We start from the raw sequence: 21,392 nt of genomic DNA on the forward strand, positions 1-21,392 counted from the left end.
CTTCTCACTTCTAAATAAAGCAGCGATTTCTCGGATTTCTAGCTGAAAGGGAAAAAAATTATATTTGGTCGTCACATCTGTCTGCATAATAGTCTCTGTTCATAAGTTTGAAGAGTTCTTGTAAAAAAAGATTCGCATTCGCATAACAGGTGGATGTCATAACTAGATTGCATAACAACTGCACTCCGAAATCATTTCCTCCATTTTTGCAAGAAGTGCTGCCTTTGTATCTTGTGTTTTGAATGCGAGCTCAAAATGTTCGCATATGTCTCTTGGTATCTTGACTTTGAGACTAGACAACCTTGCTTCTCTTGCCAACGAGCACACATCATAGATATCAAACATGATTGGATGTTTCAATCTATCTCATCCATTACTGTGTTCCTCGCCTCTCTCAAACACCTTTCGTCTACATCAGACGCGGATGCTCCTATCAAGTGGTCGTCTGCGTCGGTGGCATCATCCGATTCTTGTTGTATTTTAGATCGCTGTTTAAGGCACAATCTCGAGAAGAAACACTGAGTCTGTATGTTGGATAACCACTCTGTGCTATCGAACATTCTCTCTCCATCTATTGTGCAAGCAGTTCGCATATCCTTTGCTACTTTCTCTGGGTTTGGTTTCTGCCAGTGTCTCATCCGATATTAAATTTCTGTTTCAAGTACTGCCTGACGTTTTGCGAAAGCCGTTCACTTGCACCTCTCTTATGAAGAGCCCATCCCATGGGAAGCTTTGATGTACTTGTCAAGGGTTCTGTGGCCACTGCAACCAGTTCAGTCGAACTTTCACCCTCTAATGATAATGACTGAAAGTAATGAACCCACTACCTCTTCACTTTGTCATTAAGACTTTAAGTCATGCTTGCAGGGACAGGACTTACATGATGAACTAACTAGTTCATATGGAAGTCAAGGTTGGCCTGGGTCTTATAATCTTCATCGCAACCAGGTTCAGGGCATTGATAGGAACTACCGTCGTTGCCATCATTGCTTTCTCCTGCTGATGCTGTTCGTCGAGCAGTAGTGGGGAAAAATGGAATTTCTTCCACCAGATCCGTCATTATTTCTGTGGAAAAATTGCAATTTTAATTTTACCGAATATACTTTCCAGGCCCAACATTAAACGCTCTCCAAACGCGCAGGCCCTCTTGTGTAAGTTGCTGAAAGTGGCAATCTTGATGTCCGAGCCCTCGTAGAGATGATACTAGCCTACTGTTGTGACAGCAACCTGCTTCATCCGATCTTATAAAGGCCTTTTTCATTCCTGAATTTCGTAACTTTATGGTGACAAAGAGATTTTCTAGGACTGACAGCACTGAAAACCAGTCTTTTTTACAGCTGTTAAGAAGGTGTACGTATCAGGTTACTTCCAGGCTTTCCTCCTGTCTTACAACAACGCTACTCACATGCCAATTGATTTACCTCTTGGGAAACCATTCTGCTTGCTTTTCCCGGAACTTCATGGCTATGAACTTCATTGTCCACTCAACTATTATAGATGCTTCATCTCCCTCCAAAGTATCGACAATTTGCCGCTCGTACTGATCCTGGTTTCTGCTCTCAGGATATGCCCTCTCCATTCAAAGATCTTAGCGGCAGCATTTTTGGCTTCATACAGATAGTCTTCCGCTTGAAACCTACCCAATTGCATTGTGTACTCAGAAATAGCGCCTTTTACTTCTTCAAGAACACTCTTCAGCATCTCACAATCCTCACACTTCACGTTGTGACTGTGACTGCATACTTTCTGAACGTCAGTGTCACCAGCATGGCTCAGTACAAAGACCCTACAGTGATCGGCACATTTGCTATCGTCCTCTTCGCAGTGATTACGGTATGTAGTCTTCAAATACAACTTGCTCTCCTGAAGCCTCTTCCGAACTTCTTTACACTAGTCCTTTTCTGCTCCCATGCTTTCCAATTCGTCTATAATTTGGAGAAAATCCTTGAAACCATCCGCTCCATCAGCTGCAGTATCGTGTAAACCTCTATAGAACGCCATACATCTTAGAAATGGCCTTTGAAATTTGCAAATTGACAGAATACCGGCTCTTTAGCCCTTTGGAATCGCTACCAGGGTGTGTCGGATACTGGCACGCTGAACTTTGGCGCCAGAACTTCCCATAAGTGTGCCTATGCTTTGCGCAGACCCACATTTTGCCATAACTGAGTGTTCTACATCGAACAGGCCAGCCCTTGCAAAGATAAGCTCTCCTTCTGTGAAACTCTCTTTTGACAAAAGGATTAAGCAGAGATGACTCTTTATTGAGTCAGTACTCTGAGGCAAGTTAAACAAACCGGAAACTCCTCGTGAGTCTCCGAACGAAGTTTCTGAGGAACGCGACTGAAAACAGGACTTCTTTTGGCGAATACCTCCTTAAGAATTTAGTTTTATTAATCCCAAGCAAGCCAGTACCGAAAGAGACATATGAATTACAGCTAATACAATTACGCACTTTACAGTATAGATATAGCTAATTGTTGGAAAAACGAGGTCACACGTAACGTAATAATTTATTTCCTCAAAAATCGCGGGGTCCTTTTCCACAAGAACTCCTTTGAGTTCTGAATAGAAATTTTCATAAAGACAGGTGTGCAGACAAAATTTCTCTTATTCCTGCCGACCAGAATTCGGATCCAAAAGGCGATGTTATTGCTGCTTTATTAAGAAGGGAGAAGCAATTGAGGATAATTACACAATTGAATTATGTGACAGTGGTCACGGTGTATTTCAGTGTGTGCTGTTATCGCCAGTTACACTGAATAGAATCCTGTATTTTGGTTTTGAAATGTTCATATAGGTTTGAACAGCGTAAGCCATCAGAACTCAAATATGAAATAACAGAAGCCAAATTTTTACAAGGGGTTTGCGAGCGCCAATCAAATTATGATATTCGATACGTTGTTGTTGACGTCTTTCGTCACGAGATAATTGTCAAATTTTGGCCTTTTAAAATGCTTAAAGTATTAATCGGTGTGGTTTTAAAGCTCTGTCCTACTATATTTTCTACTTAAAATGGTTAAAATCTAAGATTTATTGAGCTACTCACATAAAACGGTCGGAGTTTGCTCAGTGAACTAATTTGCATAATCGGCTGTCACGCTTGCAATATCGCTAAAAGTTCGAAGTCACCTCGGCGAAGAAAATCAATAAGTGCAAGATGTTTATATATTTTTCTGCAGCCAAACATCTTAATGGCAGAAATCAAGCGGAGTTTTTAATGGTCTGGTCTGGACTTGAGCAATATCAATCGAGAAAGAAAGAGTACTTTTAACCAATTTCAGAAAGCTGTCCAACGAGTGTTTTTAAATCAATTACGACGAGCCTCTGAATAAACGAATATCAAAATTGAAATGCATTTTATACACCTTGTATATCACACGCTTTAAGAATACCAAATATTTTTTGTTGCATGCGGTGTGATACGAGGACCGGGCTATTCAACTTTGAAATTTTCGATGTCGCAAGAGGTCAAAAAAGGGCCTTTTGCAGCTTTGACTTTTGAGAGCTCTAAAAATGTAATTTTGAGGTATTTTCAGAAACTAATGTGGTTTTATTTACTTGTTACCAAAGATAGTTTATTGGGCAAAGTTTGAGGCAAAACTTTTTTCCGATGCGAAATGCCCTGGACCGCTCTTACAGAGATCGCCTCTTAATTTCTAAAAAGCACTGAAATATATAAGAAGAAAACAAAAACTGAAGGTATTGCTTGTAGCTTATTAAATAATTATGTGAGACTCGTGAAACGATAACAATGGTATATTTCAAGTTACTAAATACACTGGTGTGTTTTTCCAGCAAGGAAGTGGAAGGTTTGGTTCATTCTCACAGTTATCTCTGAGAAAGATCAACTAACTAACCATCGGAGTGATCTGAGAACAGTTAACAGTTTGAGGGTTGACCCTTCCACGAAGCTGGTGCTTTTCGTAGGAAACATAAGGTTTTCGAATTTCGCGACGGATATTAATTGATCTTCATCATTTTCAAATTGAAAAGTACGTGTACTGTGCTTTTCTACTCTTACCTTGTAAGGGTTGAAGACTGACATAGTGTATCTCATGAATATGTCCCAGTACTAGAGGCTTCCTTTCGTCAACAGGGCCATGTGGCCTGATTTCTACATCATTGTGTATACTGCTGACCACATGAATGAACGTTTTAAAGCAATTTGCTGCTGCACAGAGAATGAGGTGATCACCCCAAGCGCCATCTTGTTCCATGTATGTCAGGTAATCAGCCCATGTTTCATGTTCATGTACAAAGTGACGGAGATCTGTTCCATCCGGCTGTAAGAAGAGACAACAATTAACACTTGAATTCCAAATAGCTTTTGAACAGGGCCGAGCACAATTTAAGGAAAACTCCCCAAAAATCAACTTCTTTACAATAGAAAAGTATGTGATAACTTTTTAAGCAAACGCAGTGGGTAGACAGCAAAAGCTAAGACAAACTTCCGACACAATCTTATATAGAGTGACTGTATTATCGAGCTCTAGGAGAAGAAACCTTACTGTCAAAGTGCCTCTCTACACGAATGGAAAAATTGTGAAGAAATTTTAAGGCCAAAGTGAAAAAATACTTGAAGATATCTGGTGTGAGAGTGACTGGTGTCCCAGCAAGGACGAGAGGCACTTCATGTAACGGAGAGAAAAATAGACACAGTAATTAAACTACTGATGAACTTCTAGTTCATTTACTTCTGAGCATTACAGCAACTCACCAGTGTTGGGTTTTCCCTGAGGTACTGAACTAAAGACTGTCTCAACTGGCCATGTTGGATTTTGATTCTTTTGACGGTTTCTAGTTGTTCTGACAGAGCATGGAACATGCAGTTTCCTGACCCTTGATTGTCAGAAATTCTGAAGCCCTTATCTGATGCAATCGTCGCTAGCTTCTCTGTCAAGGCAGTGTTGTCGTTGACCGTGCTTGCGCAGAGTTGCATCCGCTGAAGATTCTGGAGGGTTCGCTCAAGCACCCCTGGAAGTAAAATAATTTTAGGCGCATTTCCTAGAATCATACAATGTAGATGGAAGAGAAAGTCTGAGTTATGACAGAGAAAAAAAATCCATCACATTAAAGACCGAATTTTCAGTTCACCGTGAATATTTTTTCACCCACTGGGAACTCTTCCGGTATCACCTTTGAAAGCTGCGTGAAACTTGTATATGATCTAGTTCAGCCCCGTACTCACTGCTAGTGAAGCCATATCCGCCCAAATCAGGGCTGAGAGAGACACTTATCCAACGGGGTACTATGATTTCGTTTCATGGAGGGCGCTACTCTCAAATGAACGAAATCTTTCCTTATTAGCAGGATCATGTATGGGAAAAAATTTCATGAGAACACAAATTGATCAAAATCTTCACTGAGAGGGCCAGGCTCCTCTTTCAGCTAAAAGTACGGCGAGGAGTTCGGAAGACAGGCCAATAACTTCATTTATTTACCAAACGCTGTCTTCTGATTCGAGAACGATAAACAGTTTTGGAATAGGAAGTCGCAGGTAATAGTCTAGACTTGCCAGTTAACATTTTACATCCCTAGGTTTTTTTTTCATAAAAAAATAATTATGCTGCAACGAAAGCAATTATTGCTTGTGAATAACTGGAGTAGATAACTTTTAACCTGAGCTTATAAGACAATATGACATTTGTCCCGCTAAAGCATTAACGTTTGGTAATACACTTATATCAAGAAAGTTAATTAAACTTGTGATGGATAAAATTGTTTTAGACGTTTCTTTTGCTCTTGCTTGTTCCTTTCTCACTCTTATCAGTTTGTACAAATCGTTTCCTTTTTGATGAACATCGGCGTTATACACAAACATTTAAAGATCTTAATCATGCTGTGTTTTAGAAACCTATTCCGAGATAGAAAATGTATTCACATCAATGGCAGGATACATTTGGATAACACAACGAAAGAAAAGTCTACGGAAAGAAATATAAAAATTATTAACATACCTACGCCATGAACTTTGTTCCACATCAAATCAACGAGAAGGTCACATTGTTTCTCCCAGCTGAACTGCATTTCATATGATGTCTTGAGTCGTTCAGTCCCTTGAAGACGCGGTAATCTCTTCATCTTTCGGACACCATCAATTGCCTCAGCCCACACTTTGGGGTCCTCAGAGTCAACCACAAAGGATGTGCCGAATGGTACTGTGCGCAGTGCATCTCCGAAACCCGAGTTTCCACTTACAAGAATGGGAAGACCAGCTGACAAGGCTTCCAACGCGGTTAAGCCGAACCCTTCCGTCCGGGATGGCATGATGCAGAGATCAACTTCACGAAAACAATCTTTCAATTTCTCCTTGCTTTGCAAAAACGTTCTCACTGTCAGCTGACGTTTAGAAATACCATTCAGCAGAAACTCTTGCGCAACTGCCTCCTGTTTGCCATCAGGTGCACCCACAAAGATCAAATGGTAGGAGTTGTCTTTCAGTTCAGCTACTGCCTTAGCAGCGATATCACACCCCTTAAGACCGAAGTCCTCACGGTCACCACGACCAAAGATCAACACCCTAAACTTTACAGAGTCAACTGAGGCATGATTTAGAGTCGAAAACTCCTTAAGCGTGCCAGGAGTGAACGACATTATATCTTGCTGCTTCTCACATGAGCGAAGATAAGCAGAGTAGGCCTCCGTCAACTTGGGTCCTACTGCTACAACTAGATTTGCCAATTTACATAAATCTACTTCGGCTGTAGTCTTCTCTTGTCCTTTAGCAATGGCTCTTGGATAGTTTTTGAACATTCCGAGCTCTTCAGGCGCAGTATGCACTACTTGTACCCATTGGCAACTATGGGACTCCCTAATGATTTGGGCTTGCTTACCTAACTTGGCTCCATGACCCAGGACCACGTCAATTATCAGCTCTTTCGGAGGGAAGCTCAACCAGTCAAGAGGGTCGTAGCCTGGACGTCTCTCTGCTTCTTTGATGACAATCTTGTGACTTTCTGCAATTCTCTTCTCTTCTTCAGAACAAGCATATTGTGGGACCAAGAGAGTGACTTCTACCTCATTACGTTCGGCCATAAGGATGGCAAGGTGTCTGTTGATGGTGGACAAACCCCCCCTTGACGAATTCCACTCATTGGCCAGTAGAGTAACTTTCAAAGTTTTGTGGCACTTTGCTGGGTGACCACGCACTGATGCAACTTGTGAGGTTCTTATTTCTGACGGAGCCAAGCCCTTTTGGATAATGACATAAAAACATTAGTATAAAGGAAAAGCACATCATTTTCCAAGTAAGGTATATAAAACAGTTTTCACAAAAAAACGTACTTCTGTTAGAGAAAAATATTCTTTTTTCCCATCAAGAAATTATAAACCAGATGGAAGGAAACGAACTGGTTGAACGCGTTCCTACATGTCTTGAATCAACCAAAAAGGTAATTACACAATTGTAAAACATACAATCTCATACAGTATATCCATTGCTGAATTGCTTTAGGAGCTCGATGAAGCAAGATCCCTCTATGACACCATTAGATCTCAATCTGTTCCAAGATTTTCTAAATTGGGTATTCCGATTCATACGACTGCCATCACACAATGGCACAATATCATTGCAGCTATCATAAGCTCCTCTTAATTGGTTTCCGTTACAACTTACGAACGAATACATACAAAGAATGCTTTATACCTGGTTCAACAACCATTTATCTTGTCCAGGAACTGTTAGTACTTCATTAGACATGCTTTCCATACAGATCAAATCCTGTCCTTGCCTTAATTCAAGCAGGTGTAAGCAGTCTTCTTCTCCACAGGACACTTGGTTGTGGTTTACGCACTTGCGACCGCTTTGCTGACAGTAGGGGCATTCAACACAAAATTCATGCTGCATCCTGCTCAGGTATGAGAACTCCTGCGACATCTTTTCTAAAGTGCTCTCCATAAACAATCGCACACTTCTAGCAACTTCTACCAAAGTTGCATTAGAAACTGCAACTACGTTCTTCTTAATTCTTTGTCTCAAGAGGATTTTTATGAACTTCTTTTTGCAAATCATAATCATGTCATGTATGACGCGTTCTTCAAGAATGAACCATGCACCATTCTGGTAGAGTTTTGGAGGCTGTGACGATCCATTTGCACCACACCAAGCAACCGATTTTGAAACAAGGCGAGTAAAAAAACCATGCGGAACAAAGCCTTCTTGGAAATGAAGATACAAAGGACAAGGATCCGTAGATGATGGTTCCATTTTACAAAGCTCTTCAGGTGAGGACCTCAGTTGACATGGCACAAAGTAATTAACGTCAGCCGGGGATGGTGAGTATTTGGCAATCAAACCAAACTGCTCCATCATGTCCAAGATGTCTTCCTTGATAACGCCTTGCTCAATAAGAGGGGAAAAAACGTGATCAACAAGCTCCATCTTAAGGACACCACTTGTCTCGAGTTCCAGCCAGTACTTGGAATGCACAGGATCCTGAAACCACAAATTCCCCATTTGAAATAAGTTCAATCTACCAATTTGTCTTTAAAAATGCCCCATTTAATTTGCAGCGGACCAAAAACATCTCTCCTTTCCTCATTACTAAGGGTACAGTGAGTGGTAAAATGTAGTTGTCAAGCCTCCCGAAATGAGTCAACATAATAAGAAAAATCTTGTTATTCATCTCTAATTAGTTTATTGAATTTCCCCCTTACCTCCCCACCCTCAAACAATGTCGTAATAAATTAGTGGCCATTTTGTCAATATAAGGCAATATTGAAATGAGGGAGAGTGGGAGACACATGAAAGTTAGGGAGAAAACTCAAAATGTTGTAAGGGGTGTAAACGACGTGAAAAAACAAACGGACAAACAGTCAATTAAATTAACATTTTTTCGTCAAGCGCAAGTTGGGGGATGGTAACAAATCCTGCCTACGATCTGCAATCATCTCGATGCATAGAAGATTATCTTTTCCTACCGCTTTTTTGAATGCTGGGATGGTTATAAGCTTCTTGAATAGATTGATTAACCACTGCGCCTTCAGAATGACTGTACTGCGGTGTTTCACAATCAAACCTAAGTCGTGATAGAAATTCAACATGGTGTGAAACTGTTCATCGTCTTCTATAAAACATACATCCTTGGCACAGGTTTGAAGATGGACAGTATTTGAGTGGTATACATTCTCAGCTACCAAAGCTTCAATGACCTTTTCGAAGTTAAACCATCTAGAAATATAAAAAATTTATAATCAGTCTAACTAACAGAAAGGTATACATCAGATAGCAAATTGCATGTAGCAAAGTTTGGAAATTTCTAAATGTAACTTTAGAATATGGCTTAATAGCCGGTTGAGCATCTTTTGAGGATATATTACATACACAAGAAATGGTAGCATGTTGTTAAGCACTGAAAAATTCGTCGTCTTGAAAGCGCTTTACGCCTGTTTCCCTACTCGTCGAGTTTGCTACATGTTCGCTTCTAACATGCCCAATTCGCTGCCTCTGTTAATTCACAGTTTTAATTTCTCTTTTAACCATAAACCACAAGCAATATCTGTAATTTATACTCCCAACTGCGTGATTACCGTTTTTAGGAGTCAGTTAAACTGATCATATGCAAATTTCCTTCTTGTGTGCTTTAAACCGCTACTTTGATTTTTTGGATTGTTGCGAGGTTACGTTTTACAAGTAAACCTGATTGAAGGGTGGAACGAATTGGCAAAGTCAACAAAATTGTAAGCGTCTTTCATAGAAATGTTCCACAGTGAAAATATGTCATCAATAAATCTCTTCCAGACCAAAGGTTAAAGGGACTAGCCATTAACAGTCGCTTTTCTAGGTTTGCCATAAAATGGTAGGGAAAGCAACTGGTGTCTTAGCTCCCATGGCGATGCCATGTGTTTGTATGAAGAATCTTTCGTTGAACTTGGAAGAATTTTCTTCAAGTATGAGCCGCAAAAGTTCCCGTAAATCATCTGTGGGAATTGGTAAATTATGCTCATAATGTGAGCATAATTTACTGTGGTAGAATGAAGTAAGTAGCGAATTCGGCATGTAAGTAACGAACATGTAGCGAACTTGAACGTAGCGAACTCGACAAGTAACGAAACCAGCTATGAAAGCCACTCGTACGTTTCAGTACAGCTGTTGTTAAAAAAAAATGAGCTGAACATCTCTTTGTGCTTATATCATTACACATCATACTTTACCTAGCTGGTATCTTCTCTCCCATATAAGGTTCCTGTCGAAGTACTTCCAGGATTCTCTCTCGAAGAGCATGAATTCCATCAGCATCAGTACCATCATTGTCTCCTTCTTGACCTTTCAAATATAAATTATGTAAAACAATTAGTTCTGTTGAGAGAAGCCAGGGATGAACAGAGATTTCTCCTCGGACTTTCGATACGAGTTTGATTGCAACTAAGACCATGATCCCCTATTTCGTATTCGGAAAGGTCTATTTCTGCTGCAGCACTCTAAGTCACTTCTTCGCAATGTATTATAAATTTCGCACAAATTTGGTCTTCAAAAACATTCGTTATGGTATTTACATATACAATTCAGGTTAACACAAGAAAAAAAGAAAAAAAAGAGAAAATACATGCAAAAAAAAATTCCAGGAATAACGGGAGCACCAACAAGGTGCCAACATCAAAAGTAGATAAGTACCAAGATAGGGACAAAAGGATGCTAGAAATTAGACGTGGAAAAGCAACCGGTAAAATCTTCAGTGAATCCAATCAACTTTATCTAACGATGATTTTGTCTGTCCTCGATAGAAATAAAATTAAACCCAACCTCATTAACCGATAAACACGTCATTAATCATCATGTTGAACCCAAACACATAATTTACCTGTTTGACAATTTCTTTGAAATTTAAAGAAATTCCGGAATTTCCATGCGAATGATTTGTCTCCTTGAGTGTTATCAATGTAGAAGAATGGTCGGATCACATGTTTTCCATATTCCTTACTGGAAATCTCACGAAGTATCTTGGATGAAACATCCTTCCTATCTTCATATGGCTTGTCAGCATGGGTGCCGACGATGAACACTGGTGGTCGGAGATAGGACAGCACGTTAGGCGTTTCAACCATTTCTTCTCCTGTTGGTGTCATATTATGAACTGTCACGAGCCACGACAGCAAATTCTCTAGATTTGTCTCATTGTTTGGGTTCTCCAAAGTTACTTCATAAGTTCCCTGTCTGGCACATGGCTCAGCTCGGGCATTCAGTGGCTTGCTAAGGTTGTGAACTACGATGTACACAGCTCTTGACGAAAGAAATACTGGGTGAGCAGCATAGTACAAATGTTGACCCGCAAAATCCCACACATCTGCGGTTATCGAGGATCCTTTCTTGATGTTTGCACTATCAGCATCCACACCTTCCAGGACCATGTCCTTTAAGAGTTCATCAGCATGTATTTTAACGGCGCATGCATTAGGAAGTGCGGTGGCATTGATAGCAATTTTGGGCTTTGTGCTTAGATTATCTCCTTCGCGATTTTCGCCTAATGGCCTGGATTTGTCGGGACACTTAGTGGCCAAATCCTCGTACACGGAAACCTAACATTTTAAAATAAGGCGAAATATCAATACTGTGGATACCAAATTCCGATAGAAATTACATTGTTGATGCATTCCCATTCACACAGCCGATGTCGATATCTATTTCATTATGTTAAAACACTGAAATGAGTATTTAATGTGTAAATCTGTTTGAGATCATTCATAACAAATCGGGTTTCACAGTTAAAACTTTGTTAACAGACCTGATCGGCAACAACATGTTTTGCGTGCAATTCCCCTCTTGACTCCACGCTACGTTCTTCCTTGGGTAATGCCCCCACTGATTTCATTTCCGAGTCTTCCATCTCATCACGAACAATCATGTGATATCTTTCTCTCGCTAACAATTTTGCTACAAATGTTGTATATTCCAAACTTTCAGACAAACTTGACTCGTTCGCACAACTAGGAGTCCAGTTCTGGATTTGCTTCACTTCAATTTCAAACTTTGACGGCTCAATTTCGACTCCGTCCGTACTCTGTTCCTGGTAGTCAAATGGCAGGCCTAGGAGAGTCTTTTTTAAGCTTGTTTTACCGGCACGATCCTGGCCAACCAATACTATGCGACCACGATAAACATTCACAAATCCATCTTTAAGGGCCTCTTCATAAACCAGCCTTGCGGAAGGTCCTTGCGCCAAAATTTCGGAAGGAGCTACAGCTGCAAGTGAGAGAAAAGGTAAATTTAATATTGTACTAATTGCCTATTGTAGAACAGCAAAGTGAGAAAAATTTCTACAATACATCACGACCTTGTGAAAAGTGATACGTGAAACACGAGCAGCACATTACTGAAGAAAACTTCCATGAAAGTCATATCAACCACCACAAGATTAAAGGTTCTTGATAGAAGAGAAAATTACTTTTTCAAAATTTTAGTTAAATCTGTCACATAAAACTTCCTCAACATTTTCTTGTTGTAAAATGAGGATGGGATTTTCCATCTTTCTTGCATAATCAGCCTTCAAGCCAGGTTCTATTGTACCATTTTTAGCTTGAAATGCCTGCAAAAAGGTTTTTAACGTTTTACAGTACACGAACACTGTATTCAACAAAAAAACCAGCCTGCTTCCAACGGTTAATCCTGCTTCAAGTGCAGATCCAGAGACTCTAGAGCCAGAACGATTGCATGGCAAATTTGAATTAAACACTCCCACAAACTCTCTTGAAATAACAAAGGGATTATCAGACGAAGCTTGCAACGATACAAATTAGCATCAATCGGTGATCATAATAATTAAAAGAGTAGGTGAAGGTTACATTTCTAAGTGGACAATCGACTCTCTTTGTACGGACACCTCACCATTACGGACACCCCCAGCACCAGCCCCCCCCCGCGAAACGCATGAAGAAATGACTGAAATGTACTCTCGTTATTACGCACTCTCGCTATTACGGAAATGTGGACACTTTCATGCCCCCCAGTGCAACATTTCACCTGTTTTTTCTCCAGCCAGAACGGACACTGTCCAAAATTCTGACTCATAATATAAAGCGACATTACAATGAAGGAAAACAGAGAAACGACTCTTCAATTGGATGCAAACACGAGATTTTCCTGCTCGCGGCCAGATCTTTTTCTGGTTCGTAAGGCCACGTAAGAAACTTTATTCTTGCGTAGTTACATATTATTTCATTTGTTTCGCGACAAAACAATTTTTTCTCTCGTACCCCGCTATTACGTTCTCTCGCTCTTACGGGCGCGAAATCTCCCTCTCCCCCCCCTCCCTTCCCCCCAGGGCGTGTGCAATAACGGGAGTCGACCGTATACGCCAATTTGGATCTCTACGCGACAACGGAAAGACAGGCTTGACCTACTTGAAGCTCTAATCTTTACAGAGAAATTCCTTCAAAAACTCTAAATTGGGATAAAAATCACCACAGCGCTAAAGACACAATCCCTACACCAAGATAACGTTGTGCTTGAGTATGAAAAAGATTTATTGCCATACTTATATGTAACACTACCTGCGATGTCTACGAAGATCGTTCTTGTAGTCGTATGCACATGCTTCATAAGACTTCTGATCTCCTCTAGTGTGAACGGATTTCCTTCAACCAACAGTTTTTTAAGTTTAGGCAGTTCTCTAACCACATCAAGTCCCTTCAGTTGGTTATTTCTTAAGTCCAGCTCTTGAAGTCCTTTTAAACGTCTCATACTTTCAGGCAGAGAGGAAAGTCTGTTGTCATTCACATATAAGCACGTCAGGTTTACCAATTGTAGAAAAATATCAGGTATCTCTGCCAAATTGTTGTGGCTCAGATTCAGCGTGTGAATATTTGCAACTGAAAGGTTCTGAAGGCTAACTAAAAGCATGGCTGCGAGAAAATGTAAGGGATTGCTGCCCAAATTTCTCTTACTTAGATCCACAGCTTTTTGTGTGACAGGCAACTTTTCGTCGATAACGAATCCGGCTGCAATTAAAAGATTCTCTACAAAAAAAAAAATTATTAGAAAAAAACTAAACACCAAATGACAACTCCATGTCAGTCTCCCTTCTACATCTTAAATAATGCTTACACCTATTACACAAAACGTCTTTCTTGACGAACTATTCCTGGAAACCTTACTTAACAGGAAAGAAGTGCTGGTGTCTCATATTAAGAGAACTAAACACAACTCAGATAAATTGATATAACTGGTATAGAGAACAGGAGCAACCTAGTTTTGACACTAAGAACAAAAAGTCATACTCCCTTTTTCTTCTGGCAAACATAAAAATTTTTTTCTGCCATTCCCAGTTTGTTTTCTTTTTTCCGGGGGGGGGGAGGGGGGGGGAAGAATCACCGCTTGTTATCCAAGCACATGTTTCATAGAAACAGCCGCTACCACAACAGAGATACAATTGTAACTCATCTACTTTTTTTTTCTTCTTTGACCTTAATAGAATTATAATTAACAACAGGTCTGCCAAATTATTTACGAATACTTGAATGCAGAAATAATGAGATTTCTGTCAAGGCCTATCCACTGAAAGTGTTCTCATTTCCATTAATGGAAAGAAGTGTTCGGCAATGGTCACTCTGCAGGAATGGCGTTAGTAGACTTTCTGAAGCTTTCGGCAATGCTTTTCGTTCAATGTCATGGCGCAAGCTCCAAGCTATCAGCAAGTCTGGCTTCATGCAAGAGTGGAGTATGTGATATTTTACAAAGCATTCTCTATAACATCACAATATGTGGTTGCATATTTTCTTCCAACTGTGTCGTCTTTGGCCGACGCATACTAGGGAATTCTCCTTCAACCCAGGTACTCTTAATCCCCACGGCCGGTTGAATTGAAAGCACTCGTTGATACCGTGGGGATTAAGATTGCCAATTTTAACGATGTTTCGCCGATGCATAACTTTTTGCAAAAAGTAATGCATTGGTGAAACATTGAAAACTCTTGAACAGAAGATCTTTCAAATCAACACTCTTAATCCCCACGCTATCAACGAGCGCTTTTCATTCAACTAAGTTAGTCTTTTTTCTCGTCACCATATTCCTAGAAATAGCGTTGCTCCATTTTCTGCATAGAAACGCACATAAAACCTATAATTCCTCCAGTCGCTCTAACGAAGGGCTAGCGCTAGAAACGTCAGCTTTTCAGCTCTTTACAGTGGCCAACCTGCGTTATCAACTCACCTTACCCTTGAAGATCAATGAATAGCCAATTCTACTTACCTATTTCGAAGAAAAGGTCTACCACATTTTCGACTGTTAGTGTTGAAACTTCCATAAAAATCCTAACAAAATTGGTTCCAACTGCATAATCCTGAGCTTCCTGAAAGAACAAATTATAAAGTCGAAATCTCCCACCACAAAGTACCAGCGTGTGTGAGTTGCATTTCTGGAATAACTCCGAGTTAATTTTGGAATTAGAGGGAAAATAAATGTAGTCTTGTGAAGCACTGTTGTCATCAGTACGGCAAGATACATATAGAGTCGCAGTGTAAATAGGCATTTACTAGATATGCATTCTTTTCCATAAGATGCAACCCGATCAAACCCCGACCAATAAAATTACATAATGATTTGATACCAAGGACATAATAAGAAATCACACAAAAATCATCTAAAGAGCTTTCATAAACCACCTCACTTTACCATCCTTTCTCAATCATGATTGGCATCTTTTTCTACAAAAACCATGAAAAAAAAGCCTGTCCTAAGTGATTTCATGTTTAGCATATGTAGTACAATGGCATCATACAAACATGATCACATTACTAACCTTAAAGGACACCTCCCTGCTAAATTCAAAATCTACTTTATTCCCCACAAGAGCTACAAAGACACATGGCCATGGCCAGACCTGTAGAGCGAGCCCGTCAACGAACTTCTTTGCTTCCTCAAATGAACGTCTCTTTGTTATGTCATACACAACAATAGCAGCGTGTTCCGGGTAATCAAAAAGATTAGTAAATTGGGGCAGAGTCGAAGTGGGCAATAACATACCAAATGTTAAGCGAGGCCACAGACGAACTGTTTTAACATGGTGGTGCACTAAAAGGACAAATGAACATAGACTAAACTTAGATCGCTGAACTATCAAAAAAATCATTTGATTACTTCCGTGCCCATTGTTAAATGTTTCTTACCTGTCGAAGGATGAGAGCGATAGAGAAAATCCCTCATATGTCTCCACAGCGAGAAGAATTCGACATTTGGGGACAATCCTGTCTCTAAACAGAGGTAAAAAAAAGAAAGAATTAAAGAACTTGAACTCAAATTATAATGAATACTGTATTTTCGACATATTTTTTGTGATGTGATGAAAAGTGTAATTGTCAACAATAGAAATTATATACTTAAACCTAAAAAGCTTACAACTTTTGGAAGAAGACATCAATCAACTATTGGCCTTTAATACACATTTCGCTAGTCATTGACGCAAAAAAATTCATTCATTTGTGCTTAGCGTTGGTTCAATAAAGTCACAGTACATTCATTAGCGCCATACTAAACTTCATTTAAGCGAAGTAAACTTCAATAGTGCGTTTAATATATGGATGAACATTCAATAGCTTCAAGGTGGAATCTATAGCACCTTTGGACATTCGCACACATGGAATGTAACGTCAATAGCACGAACTGACGAAGCCTAGCATATGGACAATCTATCGTTGAAAATGGACTTTCATTAGAACAATTTCCATAATCCCTAAAATTCATTCGAGCAATTAACACAAACAATAATGTGAATGGAATAGTCGTTTTTTTAACACAGGCAAACAATAGCATGGTGCAAAACAACATTAACAAACATAGAGCAATCATTACAACTTGGAGAAAGGAAGCATGTTCGCACACTCTGTAAAAAAAATAAAAGTGTACTGAGTTATTTATCCTTCAATTTGCTCTCTGTTTAGACAACGAGGCAGGTATGTCTGCATAAAACGGAGCCACTGTCCTCATTTAGCTGGGGTTATTTTTCCGACATTTCGCTGTCGCCTGGCTTCTTCGCGTGCGTTCATTTGTTGTTGCACGTCTGGGCGGCTAATATCTGTCTTAATGGCTGCCTCTAACGCACTGATACCTTGTTCTACAATGTTGAGGAAAGGACTATATGGTGGCAGTTTCTTGAGTTCTGTAATTTTCCCGGAATCAGCGGGGTTATGGTGAGCAGGTGTACCATTATATATAAATATGACGTTTTCATTAGGGTCGAGGTTCAGCCTTGTCTGAGCCAGGAAGTCACTGAACCTCTGCGCATTAATACCACCGATAGTTGATGGATAAGATACGAGGTCATTGGTTAAAGAAATGGCAAGTGCCACGGTAACATTTCGCCCTCTTTGCCCGCAAACTTAGCTGTTCGCCCTCTCTCCGGTTCTGGCTCTTCCTTGGTTTCTAGCATTCAATATATTGTAGCCGCATTCATCGATGAAAACACAGTGGTTCACCACGGCATGCCTCATAAACCAACAAGAGTATTCGTATCGTTTATGGATCACATTTGGTCGATTTCTCTCAGCTGGTAGAGGTTTCGCTTGTTTCACTCGATACAGCATACCTTGCAAGGTCCTCGAGACCGTGCGGTCGTGGATTTCATGCTTATTTCGCAAACGTTGGCGTAACTCTTGATTGATTTGCGACAGTGTCAGAAGGCAATTTTCATTGACGATGTCACTTAAAGATTCTTTCATTTCTTCATCGACGCGAACGTTGTTTTGTCCACCACGCGGTCTTTCTGCGATTCGTCCTTCTCTCGCATGTCTTGCTACGATACCTCTTGCAGTTAATTTATTCACCCCTATCGTGTCCGACACTGCGAGGACAGGCGGTGTACGCACTCGGATTGCGTTGCATCATGGTCGTAAAACGGAAAGCGAGTCATTTGCATCCTGTCGTGGTCGAGTGAACATCTCTGATGGCCGCGAGATAGCGTGAATAAACGTGGCGTGTAATGGGGATTCACTGTCTGTTGCCGTTCTTCCAAAAGTTAAAAAGTGTTATTCCTCCGTGAAAACTCGTTATTAGGGGGCAACTGCAGAGATTCAGAAAGAATCGAAACTGCAGCCTTGCCCAAGAATCTATTCATTTGGCGGCGGTTAAACTTACAGCCGATGGCTGTGTGAATAATATCAAATATACCTTTTTACGGTTCCCGGCGCCATATTGGATTAGTAACCGCGCACACACGATAACGAGGCTAGCGTTAACCCGGCGGTTCTTTCAAACAGCTGATCTGCTGACATTTCACATTCTAATGCACTTTTCAATGCGATTTCTCCCTTCAAAATGGTTCTTTTATAAAACAGTATGGAAATTTCGTCATTAGATGACATCCAGAAACTCGAAGCGAAAGATCTCAGGAAGATTATAAATCTGATAAGATTTTAAAATCTGATTCAAAATCGACGGGCGGAATTAGAGCCGACTTAGTGTCGAAAATTTATGCTTTGCTGATGTAACACGTCCTTCCATCGAGTAGTGGAGAAAACTGAGAACTTCTTACAGATGTCCAGGACCTAGAACAAGACCAGAGCGACTACAGCCCTTGGATGGTCGAGCGATCTCCGTAATTTACCCGAGATGAATTTCATTCAGCTTTACGAATACCCCGTTGTTTCACGAGAATATCGCCACATCGTGTTGAGAGGAACGCATTATAGGAAGTACCACAGAAGCTGTTCAGTATGGCTTAGAAAGCGAGGCAAAAGCTGTAGCCCTCCAGGTAGAGGAGATTTGTTATTGCTGCTGTTGTTGATGTGGTACTTGTAGTTGTACCATATTCTTCAGTTAAAGTTGTTCCCATTTTGTTTACCAAGATGTATGTTAGTTTGCCATTTGTACATTGTAACTTATGGGAAAATATACAATAGAGCCTGTAGAACCACTTGATTATAATCCTTCTTTCTATCAACCCATGAGGGAAACTGTAACTAACAGATGTCATAATATTTTGAAACCCATCTGGCCCAGGACGACTTATGCTCGTGATACATTGAAAACCATTTCAGTTCACGACTCATGGTAATTTATTAGGTGGCAAGACAGCATTGAAAGAATCAGACCAAAATATTAGACAATTTAAAAACTCCCAAAAGTGACTGATTCATGTAACTTCTCCCTATAATATCCAAACACTATCCAGCAAACAGATAATGATAATACTGAAAGTTACCTGGCAGAAGTTATCTTAATCTCACATCAAATTCTCATAACTTATTTACAAGTAAATGTGAAGCGACTAGAAAGGAGAATTAACAATCAGATCTTGGGTATTTAAGGGTTAAAGGAAGAGAACAGAAATGCTTCCTCTCAGCTACTGATCTCAACAATGCTAGTCCTTTACACACATTAAGTTTCTGTCGGTGATAAACATTCTGTGAATTGATATTCCCATTCTTAGCACTCAGAGGCCTTCTGACACAAAGGTTTGCTATACTAGTTCTTATTGCATTGTGTTAACCAATGTTATGATGATATAATTTTGAGATGTAAGAGAGGATGTCAGCATCCATCGAACAAATTGGAAATATTGTGGCAAGTGGCCCAAAATTCGTTTTCTCTCCTACTTTCATATTTTGTAGCCCAATATGTTCTAATAATTGTGGTGTAGTTTTTTTGTGAAAATTTATTTTAGTTTTCGAGAAATAATTTTTTTTCGTTCGACCGCTCAAATATGCAAATTTTCACCCTGAATATTACCCGAGTTGTGGGACCTCATGTAACGAATGTGCTAGACCTACGGTATCTCTGTGAACATAATCCTTTGTTTTGTTATCTAAACTTAATCCCCTGTCGTCATTGAAGCTGGCAAAGAAATATTTATTTTTTGGTGAATATTTTTGTCCGACATACTTTCCTATGTCGAAAAGTAGCATCAAAACAAAGACAGTTTTAACAATGACCGATATGACAGAATCTACCGAGCTTCAAGCTTTTAAAAGACCAAAGGATGGTTATAAAGTTACTGTAAAAATTTCCTCGTGTATTTGTGTTGTTCTATCTTGAGACGAACGCAAAGTCCGGTAAAATTTACTTGATAGCGACTATGGAATATACATGGTGCGCCTACTTGTCGCCACCGTTAACTGGCATAAATCTCTACAATTTGTAAAAAAGTCTAACATAACACTCTTACCTTGTTTATTTATGATTTTATTAGCCGTTTCGATTATTATATTACGCCTGAGTATTACTTTTTGACAGGAGCACAGGTTTTGCGTTGTGTTTCCCCCTCCCTCATTTATATCATCAGCTAGTCACGCAATAGTTGATACCGACACAAGTGAATATTTACCATGTATGAAGATTTTTGTTTACGTTGAATTGGAAATATTAAAATATGTGCTTTCTTCACAAATCGTTGTTTCAGCGGCAGCGAAGCAGTTGAAAGTGGGTTGTTCCTTCAACGCTACTGAAATTTTTAGTATTCAGACAGGCGAGCAAAGCGTGATGCTCTGGGAATAAAGACTTTTAGGGGCCTTTTACATGATATCCGAATGAGTTTTGTTCAAGAACGAGTTCATACCGGTTGCCACATAATATCCAGTGTAAAATTCATTCGAAACGAGTCATTTCTGAGTGAGTTTATTGGGGTTTTCATTACAGAACGAAACACTCATTCCGGACGACCTTTTCTACCTGTACAATGTAAACGCGGCACGGCTCTCATATTTTTATGAATCCTCTGTAGGAGTGAGGGAAGCATTGAAAAAGACAGAGAAGAACATAAACACTTGTTTTTACAGGCTAATTGTTGGTACTCCCACACGGATAAGACTTAAGTACCTTTTATAATTTTAGAGCGGTCGTTTTAGAAATTCTGGGCACGCATCCCCGCCCTGTTATGTTAAGGGTCCCCCGGGGATGCTGATACGTGCAGCACACTTGATATTTAGGAAGGAAAAATTCCGATGTGATTTTTGGCGAAGAGAAACAAGTTTTGTCAGTGTCTAGTTGCTAGTGCGGAAGGGCCCTTTACCACCGTGTACATAATCACGCGTCCCCCTAGACGGCGGAAAGCCAACAAAGTGTTCAGACATTAGTTCAGAAAACTCCGCCTCTGTCTGAATGTTTGGTAGCCTATTGACCAATTCCCAATCGAAACTTAAGTCTGATGTCACGCGTAATTTTGCTTACAGTGGTAAGTAACCTACTTACCGAAGCCAGATTATACGAATTTTCCAGACATCTTGAGTACTATCTGTGATACACGCTTGCCAATTCCCCTATCGGCTTTTGGAATCGACTTAACCCTACCTTTACCATGGCCGAACATTTCTTTTGGCAGCCTACATCTGCTATTGGAACCGCGATTCCACCCAACACTGAGATTTAATCTGTGAGTGGGGCAATTTGTAAAATCATCGATATTTTTTGGCGTCTCGAAGATGCCGGTGTCCCAGCGGATTTGGACCCCCCTAGATTTGGACCTCCC

The 21,392-nt window shown here is 40.1% G+C and overlaps 1 protein-coding gene across 1 annotated transcript in view; it reads right to left on the reverse strand.

Annotated features, from left to right (window-relative positions):
* LOC149053254 (uncharacterized) overlaps positions 1-21,392 on the reverse strand; it is a 41,372-nt gene that overhangs the window by 3,105 nt on the left and 16,875 nt on the right. The window contains exons 4-15 of the mRNA XM_089208918.1: positions 16,102-16,185; positions 15,735-16,006; positions 15,185-15,284; positions 13,489-13,953; positions 11,724-12,181; positions 10,803-11,517; positions 10,156-10,267; positions 8,923-9,172; positions 7,649-8,437; positions 5,961-7,194; positions 4,721-4,977; positions 4,025-4,286 (exon numbers count right to left, since the gene is read on the reverse strand). Coding sequence (XP_089065044.1) covers positions 4,025-4,286; positions 4,721-4,977; positions 5,961-7,194; positions 7,649-8,437; positions 8,923-9,172; positions 10,156-10,267; positions 10,803-11,517; positions 11,724-12,181; positions 13,489-13,953; positions 15,185-15,284; positions 15,735-16,006; positions 16,102-16,185 — 4,998 coding nt within the window. The remainder of the gene's footprint in view (positions 1-4,024; positions 4,287-4,720; positions 4,978-5,960; positions 7,195-7,648; positions 8,438-8,922; positions 9,173-10,155; positions 10,268-10,802; positions 11,518-11,723; positions 12,182-13,488; positions 13,954-15,184; positions 15,285-15,734; positions 16,007-16,101; positions 16,186-21,392) is intronic.

The sequence above is a fragment of the Pocillopora damicornis genome, chromosome 1 (genome assembly GCF_964200805.1).
Source record: "Pocillopora damicornis chromosome 1, jaPocDami1.2, whole genome shotgun sequence".
Classification (NCBI taxonomy): domain Eukaryota; kingdom Metazoa; phylum Cnidaria; class Anthozoa; order Scleractinia; family Pocilloporidae; genus Pocillopora; species Pocillopora damicornis.